Raw genomic sequence first — 25811 nt, 5'->3', positions numbered from 1 at the left:
TGTTCAGACCCCACCAACAGAGAGCTCTGTTGGTGGGGAGAAAAGGGGGGGGGGGGGGAATCACTTGACTTGTTGTGCGGCCCTGCAGCTTGGCCTTAAAGCTGCAGTGGCCAATTTTACTAAATATGGCCTTGTCTTTAGGGGGGTTTAGCACTGTGGTCCTCAAGAGGTTAAGAGGCAGCTCTCAGATTGTCTGTCTTTGTACTGATAGGAGTATATTTGCATAGGGAAAAATAGAAATACAATTTTTTTGCTTGGAAATTTACGTGGCTGAAAATCACCTGAGCAAGTACAATTGCCTCTGTGCAGGGTTTGGCAATCATTTACAAAGCAGGCAAATGCTTCATTTATCGTCATATCAAATGGAATATTTGACTGTATCTGTCCAGCATAAATATAGGGCATTGTTTCTCTCCATACATCTGACAGTGTGATTCCTGTACAACTGTCTCGATCATGAGAAATGGTTAACATCTGTCTGCCTTGCTGTACCTACCATAATTAAACTAATGAAACCTAAATTGGGCCAATCACTGTAGTATGATCCAGGTGTTCACAGGAGATGATTTTAGGTAAAGAAGTTCTTTATTGAGAAATCTCCCATGCAGTCAGTGGGGGGCCGGGTCTCTTTAGCTTCTCTGACAAGGGTGTTGACGATTTAAGGTCTCCAGCTTGCCCTGAGAGATCACTTATATCGAACCGCAGATGAAAAGCCAGTGCAGATGTAATTTATCGTCGGTGTTTCCTTCTAAAGAATAATTGTGGAGACTTGGTTAGATCAATAATATAGATTTTTGTTGTTAGGTCTTGTAGTCTGCACCATAATGAGAGAGAGGGGACAGTGGCTGTTTTCTAATAGAATATAAAGAATTGGTTTCCGTGTCTCTCTACATTTAAATGCAAAATGGCACACTTGAAACTAATTCAGGACGTTAAGAAAAAAATCCCACTTTCCATCCTGTCTCTGCCATCGCATAAACGGTCTGTGTGGTTACCTAAAGCAATTATTCATTTTGTCTGACCAACAAATGTTAAGGCCACAAGTGTGGACTCTAATAAAAATACTCTCACTAAGCCAAAAGCAATCACTGGCTCTGAGCTGAGATTCTTTCGAGGTGTCATTATTCCCTTTTCCGAACTATTCACAGTGACGTGGCAGTAATAGATTTGCTGCTGCCTTGCAGTTGATATTAGCTTAACCAGGCGCTTGCTTGACACAAGACACAGATGCAAATTGTACATTCAGTGATACTTTAGTACAGATGGCATTCAATCACTGACCTCAGAAATGCTGACAAGACAGTTCCTGAATAAAATTAGTGTGTCTTTCTCTGCAGATATATTTGAAATAATGGGTTATAGTAATCAGCTGACAATTGCATTTGGCTTAGTGTAAGTATTTTTTTCAGAAGCCACAGGCTATTTGGATCAACGTGCCAGACAAAGTCTGACACTTTGATCCCTTTCAGCACCATGCTGGGCGGCATAATAACACATTACGCCGGCCTACTGGATCTCCACCGCTCAGCACACAGTGATCAACCATGGGAAAAAGAGTAAGTACTGGGGGTAGGGGTTCAAAGGTTATTGAAAAAAAGTATTGGAAAAGGTTAAATGAGTTTAGGGGACACCTGTACATAAGCTCCCATCTAGCGCATGTACACACTTTTATTTGTCATTCCATGTTCTCTGCTGGACCAGGAATCTTTTTTTTGTAAAAAATCACAACCATATGTGTACTATAAGATAAAGAAGACCACAATAAATATATATATCTCAAAAAATAAAGGGAACACAAAGATAAGACAGCTTAGATTTGAATGAGTGAAATAGTCTTACTAAAGCGGATCTGAGATGAAAAACTAACTATAACAAGTAACTTGTCTATATATCTTATCTAAAGTTTAGATAGTTTACACAGCAAATCTAGCTGCCAACAGCTTCAATAGAATATGATTATTTCTTCCTGTGATACAATGACAGCAGCCATGTTGTTTGTAAACATTACACAGAGGCAGGCTTATCTGCATCTTCAACACTCAGCCTGTGAAAAAAACCTAATCCCCCCTCCTCCTCCTTCTCCCTCCTCCCTTCTGCCTCCGAAATCTTTGGTTAGTAATACCTCCCTCTCCTCCTGCCCAGACTGAGCTCCCATGAGCCCTTGCTACTGTCTGAAAATGCCAAGGCTCTCTGAAATGTTGTGGGCGAGGCTTGTTTAGTTTATAGGGAATTAGAGTATTAAAGCAAAAACAAAAAAGTATTTGGCTTGAGGAATGCCCAATAAACAATAGGAAAGGAACACAATTATGCAATGAGTAAAAGTTCATCTCGGATCCACTTTAAATACTTCGTTCTTTACATAGTTGCATGCGCTGAAAATAAAATCACACAATATATTAATAAAAATCAAATTTATCAACCCATGGATGTCTGGTTTTGGAGTCACACTCAAGAGTAAAGTGGGGAAAAAATACTACAGTCTGTGATGTAATGTCCTTAAAACAAAACAAAATGAGACTCGGTAGTGTGTGTGGCTTCCATGTGCCTGTATAACCTCCCTACAATGCCTGGGCATACTCCTGATGAGGTTGCGGATGGTGTCCTGAGGGATCTCCACCCAGACCTGGACTAAAGCATCCACCAACTCTGGACAGTCTGTGGTGCAACGTGACATTGGTGGATGAGCGAGACATGATGTTCCAGATGTGCTCAATTGGGTTCATGTCTGGGGAATGGGCAGGTCAGTTCATGGCATCAATGCCTTCATCTTGCAGGAACTGCTGACGCACTCCAGCCACATGAGGTCTAGCATTGTCCTGCATTAGAAGGAACCCAGGGCCAACCGCACCAGAATATGGTGATCAAGCGGTCTGAGGATCTCATCTTGGTACCTAATGGCAGTCATTCTACCTCTGGCGAGTACATGGAGGGCTCAAATAAATGCCACGCCACACCATTACTGACCCACTGTCAAACCGTCATACTGGAGGATATTACAGGCAGCAGAACATTCTCCATGGCCTCTCCAGACTCTGTCACATATGGTCAGTGTGAACCTGCACAGGGCCCCAGTTGCAAATTTGTGGGGCTGTAAGCACAACACCCACCTGTGGAGCTCGGGCTCTTATACCACCCTTATGGAGTCTCTTTCTGACCGTTTGAGCAGACACATGCACATTTGTGGCCCGCTGGAGGTCATTTTGCAGTGCTCCTCCTGTTCCTCCTTGCACAAAGGCGAAGGTAGCGGTCCTGTTGCTGGGTTGTTGCTCTCCTATGGCCTCCTCCACGTCTCCTGATGTACTGACCTGTCTTCTGGTAGTGCCGCCATGCTCTGGACACTACGCTGACAGACACCGCAAACCTTCTTGCCACAGCTCACATTCATGTGACATCCTGGTTGAGCTGCACTACCTATACCACTTGTGGGGGTTGTAAACTCGTCCTCATGCTACTACTAGAGTGAAAAGCACCGCCAGCAGTCAAGTGACCAAAACATCAGCCAGAAAGCATAGGAACTGAGAAGTGGTCTGTGGTCACCACCTGCAGAACTACTCCTTAATTGGGGATGTCTTGCTAATTGCCTATAATTTCCACCTGTTCTCTATTCCATTTGCACAACCACATGTGAAATTGATTGTCAATCAGTGTTGCTACCTAAGTGGACAGTTTGATTTCACAGAAGTGTGTTTGACTTGGAGTTATATTGAGTTGTTTAATTGTTCCCTTTATTTATATCCTCTGCCATCAATCCCAGAATTTATTTAATGTCTAAGGTTAGCATGAATTTGTATATATCTATAAATCTCTGTGGGGCTTACAATCTAGTATAAACTGGAAAACAGCCTTCAGAACTCATTGGGGGCATTACAAATAAATGGACATGCTTTTATTGCATAATACCCCAGCCATTTTCCATCTTTTAGTAAACAACTTACTGATTTTTTTAGATATTTCTAGTAGTTTACTTGGATGACATCCTGTTCATCGTGTTGTTTTTGTTTTCTCCGCCCCTGTCAAAGAGCACTAAGAGCATATCATGAAAGATCTCAGACAGCTCAGAGTCTGCAACTTAGATTACAACATTTTCAAACAAAACAACAAACACAGAACATTTATATCGCGCTTTTCTCCTGGCGAACTCAAAGCGCCAGAGCTGCAGCCACTAGGACACGCTCTATAGGCAGTAGCAGTGTTAGGTAGTCTTGCCCAAGGTCTCCTACTGAATAGGTGCTGGCTTACTGAACAGGCAGAGCCGAGATTCGAACCCAGGTCTCCTGTATCAGAGGCAGAGCCCTTAACCATTACACCATCCAGCCACCATCAGCCAGAAAAAGTCTGGAATCACCAGTGTTTCAAAAAGTGTTTATAAAACATTAGATCAACACACCACTATCAATATTACTAATATCCAAACATAATTTATTTCATGATCTGCATTAAACCCCACAATTACTGTACTTTGGGACAAGATATACAGACAAAGTGTTAACTCTTTAAATTATACTATATAACACCCAGCCTCATTAGTTATAGGCCACACCCCATGTTGTAATTATTAAAAAAAAAACTTTTTTCCTAGTGCATGCCAGGCTTTAGACGTCTGCATTTTCCCTCCATGCGAATTTACATTAGAGCTGAGACCTATGTCAATTAATGGGCTTGTTTACATCTAATGCAAATTCTTGCTCTGCATTGTGGGAAGATATTCAGTGTTTTCAGCAATTGTGAGCTTTCTTACCACTCCCATATCTCTTGAATCAAACAGATAACACCACTGGTTTTAGGTGAAAGTCTAAAAGCCGTACAGACCTCATCTACAATATTTTTTTATTTTTTTTAGCTCTGTGAAAACACGAGTGGCTTGCAGACAGATATTGGTGTGTTTTGGCTGATTGCTTTGTTCCAGAAGTGGGCAGCATCTTCTCTGCAAGGGAAATCCTTTTAAGTATAAGAAAATTTGTTGTCATACTATTCTTAAAATAATTGCAATTGGCTAACACAGGAGCTGCTTGTGAGGTAGACTTAATTGCCAAGATGTCACAGATCATGTGAAGGGCAGTGCTATTTTTTAATAAAGGGGTTGAACACATGGACTGTGCCAGAGTGTGTACCATTTATCAAACCCATGGTCTTAAATCTGTTAGACGTGTAATGGCATTTGGATGAATCATTGCACTTGGCTTTCTGTTATTTATGAGATGGTTAAACATTTGACTGTATTATTCTGTTTGGTTTGCAAGAAATTGTAACTTTTTAATTGTTCCCATTTTCAGTAAAAAAAATTAGTTATATAATTGGAATCTTTTTTTTCTTCTCTTTGTTCTTGTGTTCACTGGGCATAGAACAGATTCTAACAACAACATTTTCCAACACTGGCCACCTTAAAGTGCCATTACATATGCAGGTCACCGATTAAGAAAGTTGATCTGGATTGTCTGTGACAGTAATCTGCTATTTATTGACTGCTGCTGACAAAAGCCAAGAGATAACTTGCTTAGATACTGAACAGCCAGGATGGCAGATGAGATTGTTTGAGGACTGCTTTGCTCCCATTTTTGAATAGTTGTTCCTTTCATGCCTATAATATTATGGGTAATAGGCATAGGCCAAGACCTCTCATTTCTGCCATTTTTGGCTATCAGCCTGGAGGAACAAGTTAGCTGCAGATTGTCAAAGAAGAGACCTATGTGATGTGTTTGGATATCCCTTTTTCAGCCTGGCAGTTATATGTTAAGGAAATAGAGGTGAGGCTAAGCCAAATGGCAGGATAGGGACTGGCAACCAAGGTTACTGCAATCAGTTATTTAAATCTCCGTACATTTGCCAGATAAAACTCGGCCAATAACGACTGCCTCTACCAAGAAACCAACATGTGTACGGCAGCCCCCAACCCCTCTCGACCGCTCGACTAGCGATCCGTCCTACAGCCTATGGCTCTGGCCGAACTACGACCAAGAGCACAGTTCTCCCCACTCGACTCCCATGTGACTTCACTCCCGTCCTGCTCCCTCGTTGCTCCACCCACATGCATAGCAACAGTACACAACAGTAGCCTGTCTGAGTAGTGTTGCCCAAGGGAATCGAGTATGGGTCTTGCTTGTGTGCAGGCCTTTGGTCCACAGAAAGACATTCAGTGATTTTCAGCAGATGTATAGTCCCAAAGCAAAGTCAGCATTAGTTCTGAGTCAGGTTGTGTATGTAGTTTGCTCCTAGGTCATCATGGAGTAACAGGCGACACAAACGTGTGTGTGGCACCCAGCATCAGAGAATAAGAGCTAGAACCACCAGAAAGATATAGCAGTGCCATAGCCAGAACTCTGAAGAGGCATTGGACTGGGAAGAAGCCAAGGTGTTCATGGTTTAATCTGTGGAAACAGGGGCAGGCAGTGTAGGGTAGTGCTTGGCAATACTGGTCCGATATACAGTATGTATATATATATATATATATATATATATATATATATATATATATATATACACATATATACATACACATACAGTGACTTGCAAAAGTATTCGGCCCCCTTGACGTTTTCCACATTTTGTCACGTTACTGCCACAAACATGAATCAATTTTATTGGAATTCCATGTGAAAGACCATTATAAAGTGGTGTACACGTGAGAAGTGGAGTGAAAATCATACAAGGTTCCACATTTTTTTTTACAATTAAATAACTGCAAAGTGGGGTGTGCGTAATTATTCAGCCCCCCTGAGTCAATACTTTGTAGAACCACCTTTTGCTGCTGCCCGTTTTTTTAGGGTATGTCTCTACCAGCTTTGCACATCTAGAGACTGAAATCCTTGCCCATTCTTCTTTGCAAAACAGCTCCAGCTCAGTCAGATTAGATGGACAGCGTTTGTGAACAGCAGTTTTCAGATCTTGCCACAGATTTTCGATTGGATTTAGATCTGGACTTTGACTGGGCCATTCTAACACATGGATTTATTTTGTTTTAAACCATTCCATTGTTGCCCTGGCTTTATGTTTAGGGTCGTTGTCCTGCTGGAAGGTGAACCTCCACCCCAGTCTCAAGTCTTTTGCAGACTCCAAGAGGTTTTCTTCCAAGATTGCCCTGTATTTGGCTCCATCCATCTTCCCATCAACTCTGACCAGCTTCCCTGTCCCTGCTGAAGAGAAGCACCCCCAGAGCATGATACTGCTACCACCATATTTGATAGTGGGGATGGTGTGTTCAGAGTGTTGTGCAGTGTTAGTTTTCCGCCACACATAGCGCTTTGCATTTTGGCCAAAAAGTTCCATTTTGGTCTCATCTGACCAGAGCACCTTCTTCTACATGTTTGCTGTGTCCCCCACATGGCTTGTGGCAAACTGCAAACGAGGCTTCTTATGCTTTTCTGTTAACAATGGCTTTCTTCTTGCCACTCTTCCTTAAAGGTCAATTTTGTGCAGTGCATGACTAATAGTTGTCCTATGGACAGATTCCCCCACCTGAGCTGTAGATCTCTGCAGTTCGTCCAGAGTCACCAAGGGCCTCTTGACTGCATTTCTGATCAGCACTCTCCTTGTTCGGCCTGTGAGTTTATGTGGACTTCCTTGTCTTGGTAGGTTTACAGTTGTGCCATGCTCCTTCCATTTCTGAATGATCGTTTGAACAGTGCTCCGTGGGATGTTCAAGGCTTTGGAAATCTTTTTGTAGCCTAAGCCTGCTTTAAATTTCTCAATAACTTTATCCCTGACCTGTCTGGAGTGTTCTTTGGATTTCATGGTGTTGTTGCTCCCAATATTCTCTTAGACAACCTCTGAGGTCGTCACAGAGAAGCTGTATTTGTACTGACATTAGATTACACACAGGTGAACTCTATTTAGCGATTAGCACTCATCAGGCAATGTCTATGGGAAACTGACTGCACTCAAACCAAAGGGGGCTGAATAATTACGCACACCCCACTTTGCAGTTACTGATTTGTAAAAAATGTTTGGAATCATGTATGATTTTCATTCCACTTCTCACGTGTACACCACTTTGTATTGGTTTTTCATGTGGAATTCCAATAAAATTGATTCATGTTTGTGGCAGTAATGTGACAAAATGTGGAAAACTTCAAGGGGGCCGAATACTTTTGCAAGCCACTGTATATATTCTCTGTAATAAAACCCCTGTGTCTCTGTGTCCCTTGTCCGTGTGTGTGTTTGCGCTACTGCGCATATGCCGCAGGGACACCCTTAGGACATGGAGCAGGACAGCCAGGGGGTGGCCGGCCGGGTGGAAGTGTGTGTGCGGGGGCGTGCGCACGTGTGCTGGCAGTGATGATGGGCTAAACGGGCTAAGGTCATTAGTATATGTATATATATATATATATATATATGTGTGTGTGTGTGTGTATCCTATATAATATTTTGCAAGTGTCCCTGCGTCCTGTCCATGTGTCAGTGCAGCAGTATAATTTGACCTAGTAAGGCTACGTTTCGTACGTTGGCGCACTGCAATGCACCACCTATGCATTATTCACAGAGCAGCAGGTGGGTTGCAGTATAATGGCGTGCGTCATAGTATCTCATTGCATGCAATGTGTTACTGCAAAACTTGCACGTTTAACAGATACAGTGAGCCATAGTGTTCATTAACTGTATGCTTCACTGCATGGCCTAAAAGATGTTTCCCGATTTACTGATTTGTACTCCTTCCCTTTGCACATTGCACTGATCTTTACATGGGAAAGAAAAAGCCTTTTTATATCACCTCAAATGTTCCACTATTGTTAACAATACATAACGTTTTATTCATTCGCTTACAATGGTTTTCGTAGAGGCAGACAAAAATAAATATAGCTAATAATGTACACAAACAGTATGTTTGTACATTCAGATTATAATTGTGTAATAGTTATTTGTATTCTACGTTTTAGGCAATATTTAGTGTGCTCAGAAAGGCCAGATGTATGGGAATTGTAAAAAAAAAAATCAGGATATGCATAAAAACTGTTCAAGTGCATAAAGCAGCCCCATCTGGAAGGCATCTAACAGAAATGAAGTTGTACAAAACCATTCCATTGATAATAAAGCTAATTTTTATGGGTCTGACAAGTATGTAATTATGTTCAGTGGTGCTTTTCAGATTTTATCACAGTCAATAAACCGCAGTGGTAATTTCATTCCCATTTGACATATTTACATGGAAACATTTGATTGGAGGAATTAGTAACCCTGAAAGCCTTGATAGATATGTTTTAACGATCTGTGACCTCTACAATCTCACATCTGTTTATTGTTGCAACAGGCGAGAAGTCGTTCTTATGTGACCTTTGTGGGTTTGCCGGTGGGACCCGTCACGCCCTTACGAAGCATCGGAGGCAGCACACAGGTAGGTCATTTGATTTCTGCTGTCATTTCCTCAACACAGGCAGAAAATAGACTGAAGAGGAGACATTTTCTGTGCTGGTCAGAGATAGAGAACACTCCGATATATTCTGAAGCACTGGCAAAATAGGATGTATTTGTATACTGTATACTTTAAGCCTTTTATTATTATTATTATTTAGTATTTATATAGCAGCAACATCTTCCACAGTGCTGTACAGAGTATATTGTCTTGACACGCATCTGTTCCTCAGAGGAGCTCGCAATCTAATCTCTACCATAGTCTTATGTTTATGCATGTATTGTGTAGTGTATGTATCCTAGTCTAGGGGCAATTTAGGGGAAGCCAATGAACTTATCTGTACGTGTTTTTGTTGATGTGGGAGGAAACCAGAGTGCCCAGAGGAAAATTCAGAAATCCAGGCAGACACAGAGAGAACATACAGACAGACTGTGGAGATAGTGCCCTGGCTGGGATTCAGAGTGCTAACCATTACACCACCATTCTGCACCAAGCCATCATCGCGTGCCAAAATTCGAAGCAGAGCACCAAATCTGGGCGCTGTCATAGCAGCAATGCTATGCTGCGCACCCCGCGTAATGGCAATACGGGGCTCCGGCGGTGGCCAGACCCCAAATTACACCTCCCTCTGAGTTGCGACAACTCAGAAAGGGGATTGGTGTTTAACGCCACTGAGGAGTTTAGCAAAGATCAGTGTATAGCAAGCACCCAGTGGAGGGGAAAAGCAATGTGCTATGGCCTGCAGCGTCTCTGCACTCCAGACGCTCCCACAACGCCTCCATAGTCAAGCCAGCACCATCCGTAGTAATATAGCTCTTTATTGATTAAAAAGGTAGCATGACAGACATCTCCAACAGCGACAGCAGCGCTGTTTCGGTCAACAGACCTTTTTCAAGCTGCACAGAGTAATGTCACACTAATACAGCACATATCATGCCTTAAATAGTTTTCTCAAGCTCCCACAACCAATCAGTGACCAGATCCTATAACCAATTGGTTATAGGATCTGGTCACTGATTGGTTGTGGGAGCTTGAGAAAACTATTTAACCACTTGAGGACCACAGTCTTTTTTCGACCCTTAAGGACCAGAGCCTTTTTCTCCATTTAGACCACTGCAGCTTTCACGGTTTATTGCTCGCTCATACAACCTACCACCTAAATGAATTTTACCTCCTTTTCTTGTCACTAATACAGCTTTCTTTTGGTGCTATTTGATTGCTGCTGCGAGTTTTACTTTTTATTATATTCATCAAAAAAGACATGAATTTTGTCAAAAAAAATGACTTTTTTAACTATCTGTGCTGACATTTTTCAAATAAAGTAAAATTTCCTATACATTTGAGCGTGAAAGTTATTCTGCTACATGTCTTTGATAAAAAAAACCCATTCAGTGTATATTTATTGGATTTGGTAAAAGTTATAGCGTTTACAAACTATGGTGCCAAAAGTGAATTTTCCCATTTTCAAGCATCTCTGACTTTTCTGCGCACCTGTCAGGTTTCATGAGGGGCTAAAATTCCAGGATAGTACAAATACCCCCCAAATGACCCCATTTTGGAAAGAAGACATCCCAAAGTATTCAGTGAGAGGCATGGTGAGTTCATAGAAGATTTTATTTTTTGTCACAAGTTAGCGGAAAATGACACTTTGTGACAAAAAAAAAAAGTTTCCATTTCTTCTAACTTGCGACAGAAAAAAATGAAATCTGCCACGGACTCACTATGCTCCTCTCTGAATACCTTGAAGTGTCTACTTTCCAAAATGGGGTAATTTGTGGGGTGTGTTCACTGTCCTGGCATTTTGGGGGTGCCTAATTGTAAGCACCCCTGTAAAGCCTAAAGATGCTTATTGGACTTTGGGCCCCTTAGCGCAGTTAGGCTGCAAAAAAGTGCCACACATGTGGTATTGCCGTACTCAGGAGTAGTACTATAATGTGTTTTGGGGTGTATTTTTACACATACCCATGCTTGATAGGAGAAATATCTCCGTAAATGACAATTTTTTAATTTTTTTTACACACAATTGTCTATTTATAGAGATATTTCTCCCACTCAGCATGGGTATGTGGAAAAATACACCCCAAAACACATTTTACTACTTCTCCTGAGTACGGCGATACCACATGTGTGGCACTTTTTTGCACCCTAACTGCGCTAAGGGGCCCAAAGTCCAATGAGTACCTTTAGGATTTCACAGGTCATTTTGCGACATTTGGTTTCAAGACTACTCCTCACGGTTTAGGGCCCCTAAAATGCCAGGACAGTATAGGAACCCCACAAATTACCCCATTTAAGAAAGAAGACACCCCAAGATATTCCGTTAGGAGTATGGTGAGTTCATAGAAGATTTTTTTTTTTTGTCACAAGTTAGCGGAAATTGATTTTAATTGTTTTTTTTCACTAAGTGTCATTTTCCGCTAACTTGTGACAAAAAATAAAATCTTCTATGAACTCACCGTACTCCTAACGGAATACCTTGGGGTGTCTTCTTTCTAAAATGGGGTAATTTGTGGGGTTCCTATACTGCCCTGGCATTTTAGGGGCCCTAAACCGTGAGGAGTAGTCTTGAAACCAAATGTCGCAAAATGACCTGTGAAATCCTAAAGGTACTCATTGGACTTTGGGCCCCTTAGCGCAGTTAGGGTGCAAAAAAGTGCCACACATGTGGTATCGCCGTACTCAGAAGAAGTAGTATAATGTGTTTTGGGGTGTATTTTTACACATACAGATGCTGGGTGGGAGAAATATCTCTGTAAATGACAATTATTTGATTTTTTTACACACAATTGTCCATTTACACAGAGATTTTTCCCACCCAGCATGGGTATGTGTAAGAATACACCACAAAACACATTATACTACTTCTCCTGAGTATGGCGATACCACATGTGTGACACTTTTTTGCAGCCTAGGTGCGCTAAGGGGCCCAACGTCCTATTCACAGGTCATTTTGAGGCATTTGTTTTCTAGACTACTCCTCACGGTTTAGGGCCCCTAAAATGCCAGGGCAGTATAGGAACCCCACAAGTGACCCCATTTTAGAAAGAAGACACCCTAAGGTATTCCGTTAGGGGTATGGTGAGTTCATAGAAGATTTTTTTTTTGTCACAAGTTGGCGGAAAATGACACTTTGTGAAAAAAAAAAACAATACATATCAATTTCCGCTAACTTTTGACAAAAAATAAAATCTTCTATGAACTCATCATACACCTAACAGAATACCTTGGGGTGTCTTCTTTCTAAAATGGGGTCACTTGTGGGGTTTCTATACTGCCCTGACATTTTACGGGCCCAAAACTGTGAGTAGTCTGGAAACCAAATTTCTCAAAATTACTGTTCAGGGGTATAAGCATCTGCAAATTTTGATGACAGGTGGTCTATGAGGGGGCAAATTTTGTGGAACCGGTCATAAGCAGGGTGGCCTCTTAGATGACAGGATGTATTGGGCCTGATCTGATGGATAGGAGTGCTAGGGGGGTGACAGGAGGTGATTGATGGGTGTCTCAGGGGGCGGTTAGAGGGGAAAATAGATGCAATCAATGCACTGGGGAGGTGATCGGAAGGGGGTCTGAGGGGGATCTGAGGGTTTGGCCGAGTGATCAGGAGCCCACACGGGGCAAATTAGGGCCTGATCTGATGGGTAGGTGTGCTAGGGGGTGACAGGAGGTGATTGATGGGTGTCTCAAGGTGTGATTAGAGGGGGGGGAAATAGATGCAAGCAATGCACTGGTGAGGTGATCAGGGCTGGGGTCTGAGGGCGTTCTGAGGTGTGGGCGGGTGATTGGGTGCCCTAGGGGCAGATTAGGGTCTAATCTGATGGGTAACAGTGACAGGTGGTGATAGGGGGTGATTGATGGGTAATTAGTGGGTGTTTAGAGGAGAGAAGAGATGTAAACACTGCACTTGGGAGGTGATCTGATGTCGGACCTGCGGGCGATCTATTGGTGTGGGTGGGTGATCAGATTGCCCGCAAGGGGTAGGTTAGGGGCTGATTGATGGGTGGCAGTGACAGGGGGTGATTGATGGGTGGCAGTGACAGGGGGTGATTGATGGGTGATTGACAGGTGATCAGTGGGTTATTACAGGGAATAACAGATGTAAATATTGCACTGGTGAATTGATAAGGGGGGGTCTGAGGGCAATCTGAGCATGTAGGTGGGTGATTGGGTGCCCGCAAGGGGCAGATTGGGGTCTAATCTGATGGGTAACAGTGACAGGTGGTGATAGGGGGTGATTGATGGGTAATTAGTGGGTGTTTAGAGGAGAGAAGAGATGTAAACACTGCACTTGGGAGGTGATCTGATGTCGGACCTGCAGGCGATCTATTGGTGTGGATGGGTGATCAGATTGCCCGCAAGGGGCAGGTTAGGGGCTGATTGATGGGTGGCAGTGACAGGGGGTGATTGATGGGTGGCAGTGACGGGGTGATTGATGGGTGATTGACAGGTGATCAGTGGGTTATTACAGGGAATAACAGATGTAAATATTGCACTGGCGAATTGATAAGGGGGGTCTGAGGGCAATCTGAGCGTGTGGGCGGGTGATTGGGTGCCCGCAAGGGGCAGATTAGGGTCTAATCTGATGGGTAACAGTGACAGGTGGTGATAGGGGTGATTGATGGGTAATTAGTGGGTGTTTAGAGGAGAGAAGAGATGTAAACACTGCACTTGGGAGGTGATCTGATGTCGGATCTGCGGGCGATCTATTGGTGTGGGTGGGTGATCGGATTGCCCGCAAGAGGCAGGTTAGGGGCTGATTGATGGGTGGCAGTGACAGGGGGTGATTGACGGGTGATTGACAGGTGATTGACAGGTGATCAGGGGGATAGATGCATACAGTACACAGGGGGGGGGGGGGTCTGGGGACAATCTGAGGGGAGGGGGGGGTGATTAGGAGGGAGTAGGGGGCAGATTAGGGACTAAAAAAAAATAGCGTTGACAGATAGTGACAGGGAGTGATTGATGGGTGATTAGGGGGGTGACTGGGTGCAAACAGTGGTCTGGGGGGTGGGCAGGGGGGGTCTGAGGGGTGCTGTGGGCGATCAGGGGGCAGGGGGGGGGAAATCAGTGTGCTTGGGTGCAGACTAGGGTGGCTGCAGCCTGCCCTGGTGGTCCCTCGGACACTGGGACCACCAGGGCAGGAGGCAGCCAGTATAATAGGCTTTGTATACATTACAAAGCCTATTATACAGTGTTTCAGCAGCGATCCGGGTGCTAGTAACCCGCCGGCGCTTCCGAACAGCCGGCGGGTTACAGCGAACAGTGGGCGGAGCCAGTCCCCGGCGGCTGATCGCGTCACAAATGACGCGATCGCCACATAACCACTCCCGCAGCCGCCCCCGCCGATGGGCGTATTGCGGTCGTTTGGGCCCGGACTTTGCCGCCGCCCAAAGGCTGGGGGCGGTCCTTAAGTGGTTAAGGCATGATATGTGCTGTATTAGTGTGACATTACTCTGTGCAGCTTGAAAAAGGTCTGTTGACCGAAACAGCACTGCTGTCGCTGTTGGAGATTTCTGTCATGCTACCTTTTTAATCAATAAAGCGCTATATTACTACGGATGGTGCTGGCTTGACTACGGAGGAACTGGGGAGTTTAGCAGCAGCAGGGAGAGCCGATCCTTCTGCTCACCCTGCGCCGAACTGACGATGATTAGACCTGATTATAACTAGTAAGATGTTAAATTAACCTGATGTGCAAAGATTATGGAGTTTGCCCATCATCTTCTAAAAAATGCCAGTTTCCTGGCTCTAAGGGCTGGTTCAGACGGACGTTTGGAGGCGTTGCGTTTGCTGGCGTCGCGTTCAGCAGCGTTCGTGTGCGTTTGGATGCGGTCGCGTTTTTTCTTCCCCTAGGGGGACATTAGCCGTCGCGGTTAACCTCCCCTGGAAGCTACTTATAGCTTTCAGGGGCTCCTTGAACGCCAGGGAAAATCGGGACCCAAACGCCGCGTTTGTGTAAACGCCCTTGAAAGCTTGGTACAAACGCTCCCATTCACTTGAATGGGAGCGTTTAACACCAAGCCCTGAACGCTGGCTGTAAACGCTCTGCAAGCGTCCGTCTGAACCAGCCCTTATGCTGTTTTAGGGCTGTAAATATTTGCAGGAAGCATGCAGCTAGGGGCGTAACTAGGCCCCACCGGGCCCCCCTGCAGAATTTCTGGGGCCCGCTCAGGGCCGTTTTTGGAGGCTGGAGGGGTCGCTGCATGAGGGGAAAGCCGTGGCCACAGTCGGTGGGGAGGGGGAACGGTCCCCCCTCACCTCAGACTCTCCCCTCCAGCTTAAATTTGTGTCCGGGCAGCGGCGGGCAGCAGACATATATATACCTTCCGTGCGCTCCAGCCTGCGTTCCTCTCGCTAGCCTCCGACACGACTTCCTGTTTAACAGGAAGTCGCGTCAGAGACTAGAAAGAGGAACGCAGGCTGGAGCGCACTTGCCAATAAGGGGATTTCTGCAAAGGGGATTCTTAACTGGGCTGAATCGTTACATTTTACCACCCAAGGCCCACAGTCACCCCACACCCTGTCCTGTGCTCTCCCTATTCTGTGCTCTCCCCATCCTGTGTTAACCCTGCCTTGTGCTCCCCCATCCTTTGCTATACACCCCAGCCCTCTGCTGTGCTCATCAAGTCATGTGCTCCCTCTGTCATGTGTTCCTCCCATCCTCTGATCTCCCCATCCTGTGCCATGCTCCTCAAATCCTTTGTTATACACCCCCAGCCCTCTGCTGTGCTCATCCAGTCATGTGCTCCCTCTGTCATGTGTTCCTCCCATTCTCTGATCTCCCCATCCTGTGCCATGCTCCCCCATCCTTTGTTATACACCCCCAGCCCTCTGCTGTGCTCATCCAATCATGTGCTCCCTCTGTCATGTGTTCCTCCCATCCTCTGCTCTTCCCATCCTGTACCATGCTCCCCCATCCTTTGTTATACACCCCCAGCCCTCTGCTGTGCTCATCCAGTCATATGCTCCCTCTGTCATGTGTTCCTCCCATTCTCTGCTCTCCCCATCCTGTGCCATGCTCCCCCATCTTTATTATACACCCCAGCCCTCTGCTGTGCTCATCCAGTCATGTGCTCCCTCTGTCATGTGTTCCTCCCATCCTCTGCTCTTCCCATCCTGTGCTATGCTCCTCCAATCCTGTGTTATACACCCCCAGCCCTCTGCTGTGCTCGTCCAGTCATGTGCTCCCTCTGTCATGTGTTCCTTCCATCCTCTGCTCTCCCCATCCTGTGCCATGCTCCTCCAATCCTTTGTTATACACCCCCAGCCCTCTGCTGTGCTCATCCAGTCATGTGCTCCCTCTGCCATGTGTTCCTCCCAACCTCTGCTCTCCCCATCCTGTGCTATGCTCCTCCAATCCTATGCTATGCTCTCCATGTCCTCTGCTGTGGTCCCCCGTCCCTCATCCTGTGTTAGCCTTGTGCTGTGCTCCCCCTCCTGTGCTTCCCCAGCCTAGTATATACAGCAGAGGCTATACTTTTCTCTCACCTCTTCCGGGAACTCGCTGTCCATCCTCCCACCTCTCACTGTAGTGGCCGGCATCTCCTCCTGTGTCACGTGATTATATGCGGCCTGAGGAGATGGAGAGTGCTAGAGCAAGAAGTGAGCCGTGAGGGGATTGACACAGCTGCAAAACCATTGCCCCCCCCCCCTTCTTCCACCATACTTACCACTTGGCACAGTGCATTTAGGCAAGTGCCCTTATCCTGGCATCCACCAAACCCAGATTTGTCTATTGGACACAGAAGCATGATTTGTCACTTCAGAGAAAACATCTCCACTGCTTTAGAATCCAGTGGCTGTGTACTCTATACCACTGCATCTGACACTTTGCATTGCCCTTGGTGATGTAAGGCTTCGATGCAACTGCTCAACCATGGAAACCCTTTCCAGGAAGCTCTCTATGCACTATTCTTGAGTTAATCTGAAGGCCAAACAAAGTTTGGAGGTCTGTAGCTATTGACTCTGTAGCAAGTCGAAGACTTCTGCTCAAAGTGTGTCTCAGTATGCTCTGACTCAACTCTAAATTTATGTGGCCTACTGCTTTGTGGATGAGTTGCTGTTGGTCCTAATTGCTGCCACCATTAAGAGTTGACTGTGGAATTTCACAAACAGACTTTTTGCACCGATGGCGTCCTATAACAACGCTATGCTAGAATGTACTTTGCTCCTGAGTGGGGCTTAGTTTTTTCACAAATGTTTGTAGAATTGGTCTGCTCTTGATTTTATACCCCAGTGGCAATGTAACTGATTGGAAAATCCAACTTTAGTGATTTGCAGAGATGTTATAATACTTTTTGCAATATAGTATATATCATGAAATGTAAATAATAGGAAATCAATTCTACCATGTACATCTCCATGCTTTGACTTGCCATTGTGTAAAGTAAAGCAAGTGTCAGAAGAGATGAAGTAAAGTAAAATCTCAAGACTATCAAGATATTCTGGAGCAAAATGTAGTGTACAGTACCAGAAGGGTCCGTCTCACTCACAGAATGCGGCTCCTTTATCGTATCAGTATAATCCCCCAAATACACAGCTAAAAGCACACCAAAATGCCTAAGAACAAAATATTGTACAATTCTGAAATTACCGTCTGTGAGAACTAATTTCTACTGAGTCTATATTGAAAGATTATATAGTCTGTAGCAGGTGCCAGTCAAACCTGACACATATGGAGCAGTTTACTGAGGAATAGAGATGGCTCAAACCTCAGATTTTGGGTTTGCGAACCGCGAACGCAAACTTCCACAAATGTTTGCGGACCGGTGAACTCGGCGAACCGCAATAGACTGCAATGGGCAAGCGAACTTGAAGAACTACAAACTCGGTTTCTGGCCACAATAGTGATGGAAAAGATGTTTAAAGGGGTCTAATACCTGGAGGGAGGCATGGCAGAGTGGGATACACGCCAAAAGTCCCGGGGAAAATTACGGATTAGATGCAGAGCAGGTTTATAATCCCTAAAGGTCAGAAATCACATTGCATTTCTAAATTGGAGGCATAAAGTGCTTTAAAACATTTTGCGTGTGTATATATGGATCAGCAGGTAGTGTAAGTAGTGTACTGCCTCACACTGACAGACCAAACTCACGGTTTAATGCACCGCCGCAAACAGCCGCACAGGGTTGTCATTAGTTGCCACTCCCAGGGCATAAAATGTCAGTCCTCTGGGTGGCAATGCTTGTGTAGTGATGGCCGTGCTCATACGCATGTTGGCGAGAGTGCAGGCAATGAAGTAGAAAATTGAAAAATATGTTGTTGTTTTTTTATTGAAAATTGAAGAGTTATTTATTGAATTCTAGAATGTGAATGAAGGAGGTACTCTACTGGTGATATAAAAAAAACAAAACCCTTTAGCACCTCCCTTTTCTTAAAGAGGAGCTGTTAGGTATAAGGTCTCAGAGAAAATAAACACATATATCAGTAGCTAAATATTGGCTGTACTTACATTACATATGCATTTCACTGTCCACGTTTGGATTTCACACAATTTTTATATAGTATATGCAGAGATTGATGCTCCTGACAGCTCATGGCAGGTTCCATGTTTGTTTGTCTCCTATGAAGCCAAATGTGTCGTCATGTCCTGCCTGCTTCCTGATGATTCCACTCACAGAAAAGCTCCTACTGAATAACACTACTGTGCAGTGAATATTAATTAGCCATGTGGCTAGGAACAATAGCGGACTCCTGCAGTGTACTCTGCCCGGAGATTTATCAGTGCTGTGCGCTGGACTGAGTTACATGCTGTTGTAACTTGACCCTGTAACTTCTCACTAGTAGCCGAGGGGAGGGCCCCAGAATGCTTTGCTGTATGTTATGCGGCCTCTCCTCCTTTTAAGAGCTTGGGAATACAGAGCCTTGCTGTCAGCACACATCAAAAGTAAGAGAGATTTTTAACTTCAGTATTGCCTTTTTGGCTTGCTTCTAAACTGTTTAACACAGGAGAATAGAGGTTTAAATTAGCTTTTGCAACCTGACAGTTACTCTTTAATAACTTATTTAATGTCCTAACTACAGGCGATGTGCCTGGATATATGTGGTTTTTTTTCTTGTTACTGACCCCTGTGGCCAGGGTTTTACAGTGGCTTGCAAAAGTATTCGGCCCCCTTGAAGTTTTCCACATTTTGTCACATTACTGCCACAAACATGAATCTATTTTATTGGAATTCCACATGAAAGACCAATACAAAATGGTGTACACGTGAGAAGTGGAACGAAACTCATACATGATTCAAAACATTTTTTATAAATAAATAACCACAAAGTGGGGTGTGCGTAATTATTCAGCCCCCTGAGTCAATACTTTGTAGGACCACCTTTTGCTGCAATTACAGCTGCCAGTCTTTTAGGGTATGTCTCTACCAGCTTTGCACATCTAGAGACTGAAATCCTTGCCCATTCTTCTGTGCAAAACGGCTCCAGCTCCGTCAGATTAGATGGACAGCATTTGTGAACAGCTGTTTTCAGATCTTGCCACAGATTCTTGATTAGATTTAGATCTGGACTTTGACTGGGCCATTCTAACACATGGATATGTTTTGTTGTAAACCATTCCATTGTTGCCCTGGCTTTATTTTTAGGATCGTTGTCCTGCTGGAAGGTGAACCTCCGCCCCAGTCTCAAGTCTTTTGCAGACTCCAAGAGGTTTTCTTCCAAGATTGCCCTGTATTTGGCTCCATCCATCTTCCCATCAACGCTGAACAGCTTCCCTGTCCCTGCTGAAGAGAAGCACTCCCAGAGCATGATGCTACCACCACCATATTTGACAGTGGGGATGGTGTGTTCAGAGTGATGTGCAGTGTTAGTTTTCCGCCACACATAGCGTTTTGCATTTTGGCCAAAAAGTTCAATTTTGGTCTCATCTAACCAGAGCACCTTCTTCCACATGTTTGCTGTGTCCCCCACATGGCTTGTGACAAACTGCAAATGGGACTTCTTATGCTTTTCTGTTAACAATGGCTTTCTTCTTGCCACTCTTCCATAAAGGCCAACTTTGTGCAGTGCACAACTAATAGTTGTCCTATGGACAGATTCCCGCACCTGAGCTGTAGATCTCTGCAGCTCGTCCAGAGTCACCATGTGCCTCTTGGCTGCATTTCTGATCAGCATTCTCCTTGTTCGGCCTGTGAGTTTAGGCGGATGGCCTTGTCTTGGTAGGTTTACAGTTGTGCCATACTCCTTCCATTTCTAAATGATTGCTTGAACAGGGCTCCGTGGGATGTTCAAGGCTTTGGACATCTTTTTGTAGCCTAAGCCTGCTTTAAATTTCTCAATAACTTTAACCCTAACCTGTCTGGTGTCTTCTTTGCACTTCATGGTGTTGTTGCTCCCAATATTCTCTTAGACAACCTCTGAGGCCGTCACAGAGCAGCTGTATTTGTACTGATACTAGATTACACACAGGTGCACTCTATTTAGTCATTAGCACTCATCAGGCAATATCTATGGGCAACTGACTGCACTCAGACCAAAGGGGGCTGAATAATTACGCACACCCCACTTTGCAGTTATTAATTTGTAAAAAAATGTTTAGAATCATGTATGATTTTCGTTCCACTTCTCACATGTACACCACTTTGTATTGGTCTTTTACGTGGAATTCCAATAACATTGATTCATGTTTGTGGCAGTAATATGACAAAATGTGGAAAACTTCAAGGGGCCAAATACTTTTGCAAGCCACTGTAATTCAGTGTACTCTCTCCTTCCCCTGTATGTGTTTTTTGAAAGGTATGCACTGACTGGTATAATACAGTGTGCAGTCATACAGATGAAGTGAAAGGTATGCACCGACTGGTATAATACAATGTGCAGTCACAGATGCAGTGAAAGGTATGCACTGACTGGACTAATACAGTGTGCAGTCACAGAGATGCAGTGAAAGGTATGCACTGACTGGTATAATACAATGTGCAGTCACAGATGCAATGAAAATCATGCACTGACTGGACTAATACAGTGTGCAGTCACACAGATGCAGTGATAGGTATGCACTGACTAGTATAATACAGTGTGCAGTCACAGATGTAGTGAAAGGTATGCACTGACTGTTATAATATAGTGTGCTGGGCCTGGGACACTATAGCAAGGGCCAGCTGCAACAGACAGGGCTGTATATGCAGTGTCAGTGGCACACACACACAAAAAACACATCACAAGAGCATTAGCTCTCAAAAGAGCTTTTTTGGGGTGCTTTTCAGCAACACATATCAGGAAGGAGCAAGCTAACAAGAGCTAACTAACACTTTCCCTACCTCTCCAGCAACCTCTCCCTTCTCTCACTGTAGCAGCAGCAGACAGAGTGAGAAGATGGCCGACGCTGCTGCCTTTTATAAGGGGGGGGGGGGGGTTCAGGAGGGACTGCAGCCTGATTGGCTGCAATGTGTCTGCTGACTGTGATGTAGAGGGTGAAAGTTTAGCTCAATGATGTGGTATAGGGGGCGGGTCGAGCTCGCTATGTGTTCACGGTTCGACGCGAACAGCTGATATTCGCGTGGACAAGTTCGCCGGTGAACCGTTTGGGCCATCTCTACTCAGGAAGTGTGGGTCAGACTAACTGTAGTCATGTGTAGAAGTTCAAATGAGAGCTACCGGAACCATTTGTTTGCAGTGTTTGCTGTGCATAAAAGGCCTTGCCCTACTGGGCATGCACAGACCACACTTGGACGGGAGTGCGGCCACAAGAAACATGATCAACAATTTTGTAAAATATGTTTAGAGGGACCCAGCACCAGAATGAGGGGGGTGTAATACGATTGGGGAATGCACTGGACTATCCAAAGACTTCCCTTAACTGAGATAAGTATATATACTTTTTAATGACTTCTGTAAGGATGAGCAGGCTTTATGCTTTTCTTCATTCTCCCAATACTTACTTTTTCACAACCGGAAGGAGAAAGTATATGGAGCAGAAGGAAGGAGTATTGGAAGGAATAAGTATTAAAAGAGAATCAGAATCATTTATTTCACCAAATACAGGGGGGCTGAGGGGAGGTGTTGTCCCTGCAATTGATTTTGCCTCATACAGGTTCAGGAAAGGGGGGGGGGGGGGGGTTGGATGGTGAGGGTAAGGGGGGAAAATGTCCGAAAGCCAAGAACCATACACTACGGTACCATCAGTTGCACTTCAATGTAGAGTGGTATGGAGTATGGGTGCCAGAGGGGGCATAACCCCCTCTGCCATGGGCCACGTCAACTAATGCTCAGTTTCACCTTGGGTGAAATAGAATTTTGCTTTTGCCTGGTCATCCTTAAGGTGGCCACTAATGATCCAATTTATAGCTAAAAATTGTTTGAGGGATCAGAAATTCTGAACGGAAGTGAAATCGCTCATTAAACCATCAACAAACCAATCTTCGCTTCCTATCTATTACAACCAACAAGAAAATCCACATTTTGGTTCGACGAAAATTCAATCACACAACTGATTTTATAATCGTAGGTAATTGATTGTGCCCATCAACAGAGATTCATTACAATCAATCCGATCTGAATTTCTGATCGCTCGAACGATTTTCGCTAGAATTTGGACCGTTAGTGGCCACCTTAAGACTTAGGTGCAGTGAAGTTAGTAATAAACAGGGATGAATGCCAATACGTTTTGTCAGTTTCAAGTTATTGCAAAGACAGCTGTATGTTAGTCTTCATTCATGGAAGAGTACCAACAAATTGCACATAACACATTGCAACTTTTTCTATTGGATTTACCCCATTTTCAATTGTGTGGTTTTGAATTATTATTATTATTATTATTATATTTTCGTTACTGTTGTGAGTAACGTCAGTGATTGATCTTTATTTGTGCTGATGATACTGAGAATCACATGGCATCTGGACCAGGACAAGCATTTATTTTATCCATGTGTTACATTGTAAAGATCCAGAATGTATGGCTGTGTCAAATAATGAGAGAATGTGCACCTGGTGACAGTGACACGTCATCCATCGGAATATTCATTTGTGTATCAGTGCAACATGTGTGGCTTGACAAATGTAATCCAAGTAGCACACTGTGGCCAAGCATCCTTTCATATTAAACAGAATGTTCTACATTTGTCTATACGAGTTAGGTGATTTCATCAAATGTTGATAACTGAACAGCATGAGAATTTTGATTCCTATTAATACTTATTTCAACTATTTCAAAATGTGTTGTTGCCAAGAAAAAGACAGCGAAGTACTTCGTTTCCTTCTTTATGTGAATTAAAAGCAGCCTTTTCAACTCTGTTCCGATCATAGAGGCACCTAGTCAGTTCATCACTCATTTGAAGATTGCTTTGTACTTCATAGGCTACACAGTCTTGACAGCTTCAAGAGACATCATGACATATAGTAGTATTTTGTTCAATCAACAGCATAGCCACCTCCAATTATAGTGAAGATGATTGACAAATAGCTACCAAACGGAACTTCTGAATTATGTGACTGTCTTCTGCGTGAAGGATATCTGTGGCATAAATGACTAAGGTTTTTTTTTTTTTTTTTTACTAAACCTGACAAGCAGCATTCATTAATTATAGGGAAAGTAATAAGAGAGGATGCATCAGAAAAGATTTTACATTGCCAGTTTAACAAGCACTACTCAATATCAAGACAAAAATAGAACGACATAATGGGAGTGTCTTTTTTTATCAATGCAGTCATAAAAGTGTGTGCTTATAGTTAGCAATGTTTTTATATTCAGCCTAGTTACAGATAACTTGGACACCTGTTGTTTAGGGCGTACACAAGCAAGCTGCTTACTTCCAGCTTTTAAAGGAAACCTGAAATGAGAGTAAAATGGAAGGTATTCTTGCTTGCTCCCACTGGAAAATGTGTAAGGCTGCATTCACAGTGGCCATGCATTTCCTGTAGCAGCAGGAATGCAATCGATCGGTATAGTGGTGCGCACGTTATACTCGCGCTGCTTCGGGTATAGTGAAGCATGCAGTCAATGAAAACTATGCTTCACTGCACTGTTAATGCAAATGTTTAGCTGCAACGCACTGCATGTAGTGCATTGCAATGCTGAAAACTGTTATAAAGCTATGCCCCCACCACACTGTGTATGTCGTATAAGTGGTGCATTGTAGTGTGCTAAGCCACGTTACAAAGCACCTGTTACACTGCATTGCAACGCACTACTGTGAACGTGGACTTAAAGGGAACCCGCGGTGAGAGGGATATGGAGGCTGACATGTTTGTTTCCTTGTAAATAATGCACATTCCCTGGCTGTCCTGCTAATCCTCTGCCTCTATTACTTTAAGCCATAGACCCCGAACAAGCATACAGATCAGATGTCTATGACAAATCTGACAAGATTAGCTCCATGCTTGTTTCAGGTGTGCTATTTAGACCCTACTAACCAGAAAGATCAGCTGGACTGCCGGGCAACTGTTATTGTTTAAAAGGAAATAATGTGGCAGTCTCCATATCACTCTCACCTCAGGTTCACTTTAATCTTCTGCCACTAATACCTCCCGAGGTACTGACCCAGAACAGAAATCCATATCAGAGTCCTGATGTTATTTGGTTACTGCAGCTGCTTGTGTCACCATGGAGGAGATTTTCTCACCAGAGCCCTTATTCAAAAAAACTTTACTCCTGATTTTTCGCTCAGGAGAATTTTTTTAATCTCCTGTACTAACTGGCAACTGACTGGTCCGGTTCACATTGGCTTACAAAACTAGGTGTTTTAGTGCACTGGAATGAAGCGGAAACGGACAAGAATGGATGCGAACAATTCCAATTTTAATCAATGGATAAGTTCACTTTCGTCCGTTTGAATCGATCAGTTTTGTCCGTTCTGCCGCACGAACCACAAGTTTGGTTTGGCAGTCATTTTTCCGCATTGACCGAGCGTTAATGGAATGAAGAGTGGTGGATGGAAAACTGATGCCTTTAAAATCTGATCCATTCCACGGATCAGTTTTTACATGGATACATTTTCCATTTTCCAGTGTGATTTGGTCCTACGCAATAAAAAGTAGTTTTTATTAAAAAAAAAGTTATGTTAAGTTTGAGTTTTTTCTTGCTTGCGGAATTCTTGAAAAGTATTTTACTGGTTAGGTGTAAAAACATCTCCTGTGAGAAAACTTAGTGGAAACGTGAATTGAATGAGGGCTTAGATCAGAGAAAGATGTCTTCTCAATGAGTAGACATACACCACAAAAACTGGCCACAGTTATATTAATTCTTCACGCTGAAAGTCCTGAGAAAGAATTCATCTTGACCATATCCTTTATTTATCAAAGAATCTGACCAACTTTATGAATGGCTACCTTCACTATGTTTCTCACTCATATTGTTTGCTTTACAGAAGCATATCTATGAGTAGCATTCAGCTGGCCATACACTATTAAATGATCACTCAGTTTTATTTTCAATTGATATTACAAGTCACACATCTAAAATCTATCAAAACATAGATCCACAATGTTGGTTTGTAGTTGGTCATAAAATAATTGATTAGAACAGCGATTG

The 25811-nt window shown here is 43.8% G+C and overlaps 1 protein-coding gene across 1 annotated transcript in view; it reads left to right on the top strand.

The window, feature by feature from the left end:
- ZNF407 (zinc finger protein 407) overlaps positions 1-25811 on the top strand; it is a 716766-nt gene that overhangs the window by 479280 nt on the left and 211675 nt on the right. Inside the window, exon 6 of the mRNA XM_068237071.1 lies at positions 9242-9325. Within this exon, the coding sequence (XP_068093172.1) occupies positions 9242-9325 (84 nt within the window). The remainder of the gene's footprint in view (positions 1-9241; positions 9326-25811) is intronic.

The sequence above is a fragment of the Hyperolius riggenbachi genome, chromosome 5 (assembly GCF_040937935.1).
Source record: "Hyperolius riggenbachi isolate aHypRig1 chromosome 5, aHypRig1.pri, whole genome shotgun sequence".
Classification (NCBI taxonomy): domain Eukaryota; kingdom Metazoa; phylum Chordata; class Amphibia; order Anura; family Hyperoliidae; genus Hyperolius; species Hyperolius riggenbachi.
This window is presented reverse-complemented; position numbering and strand designations above follow the sequence as displayed.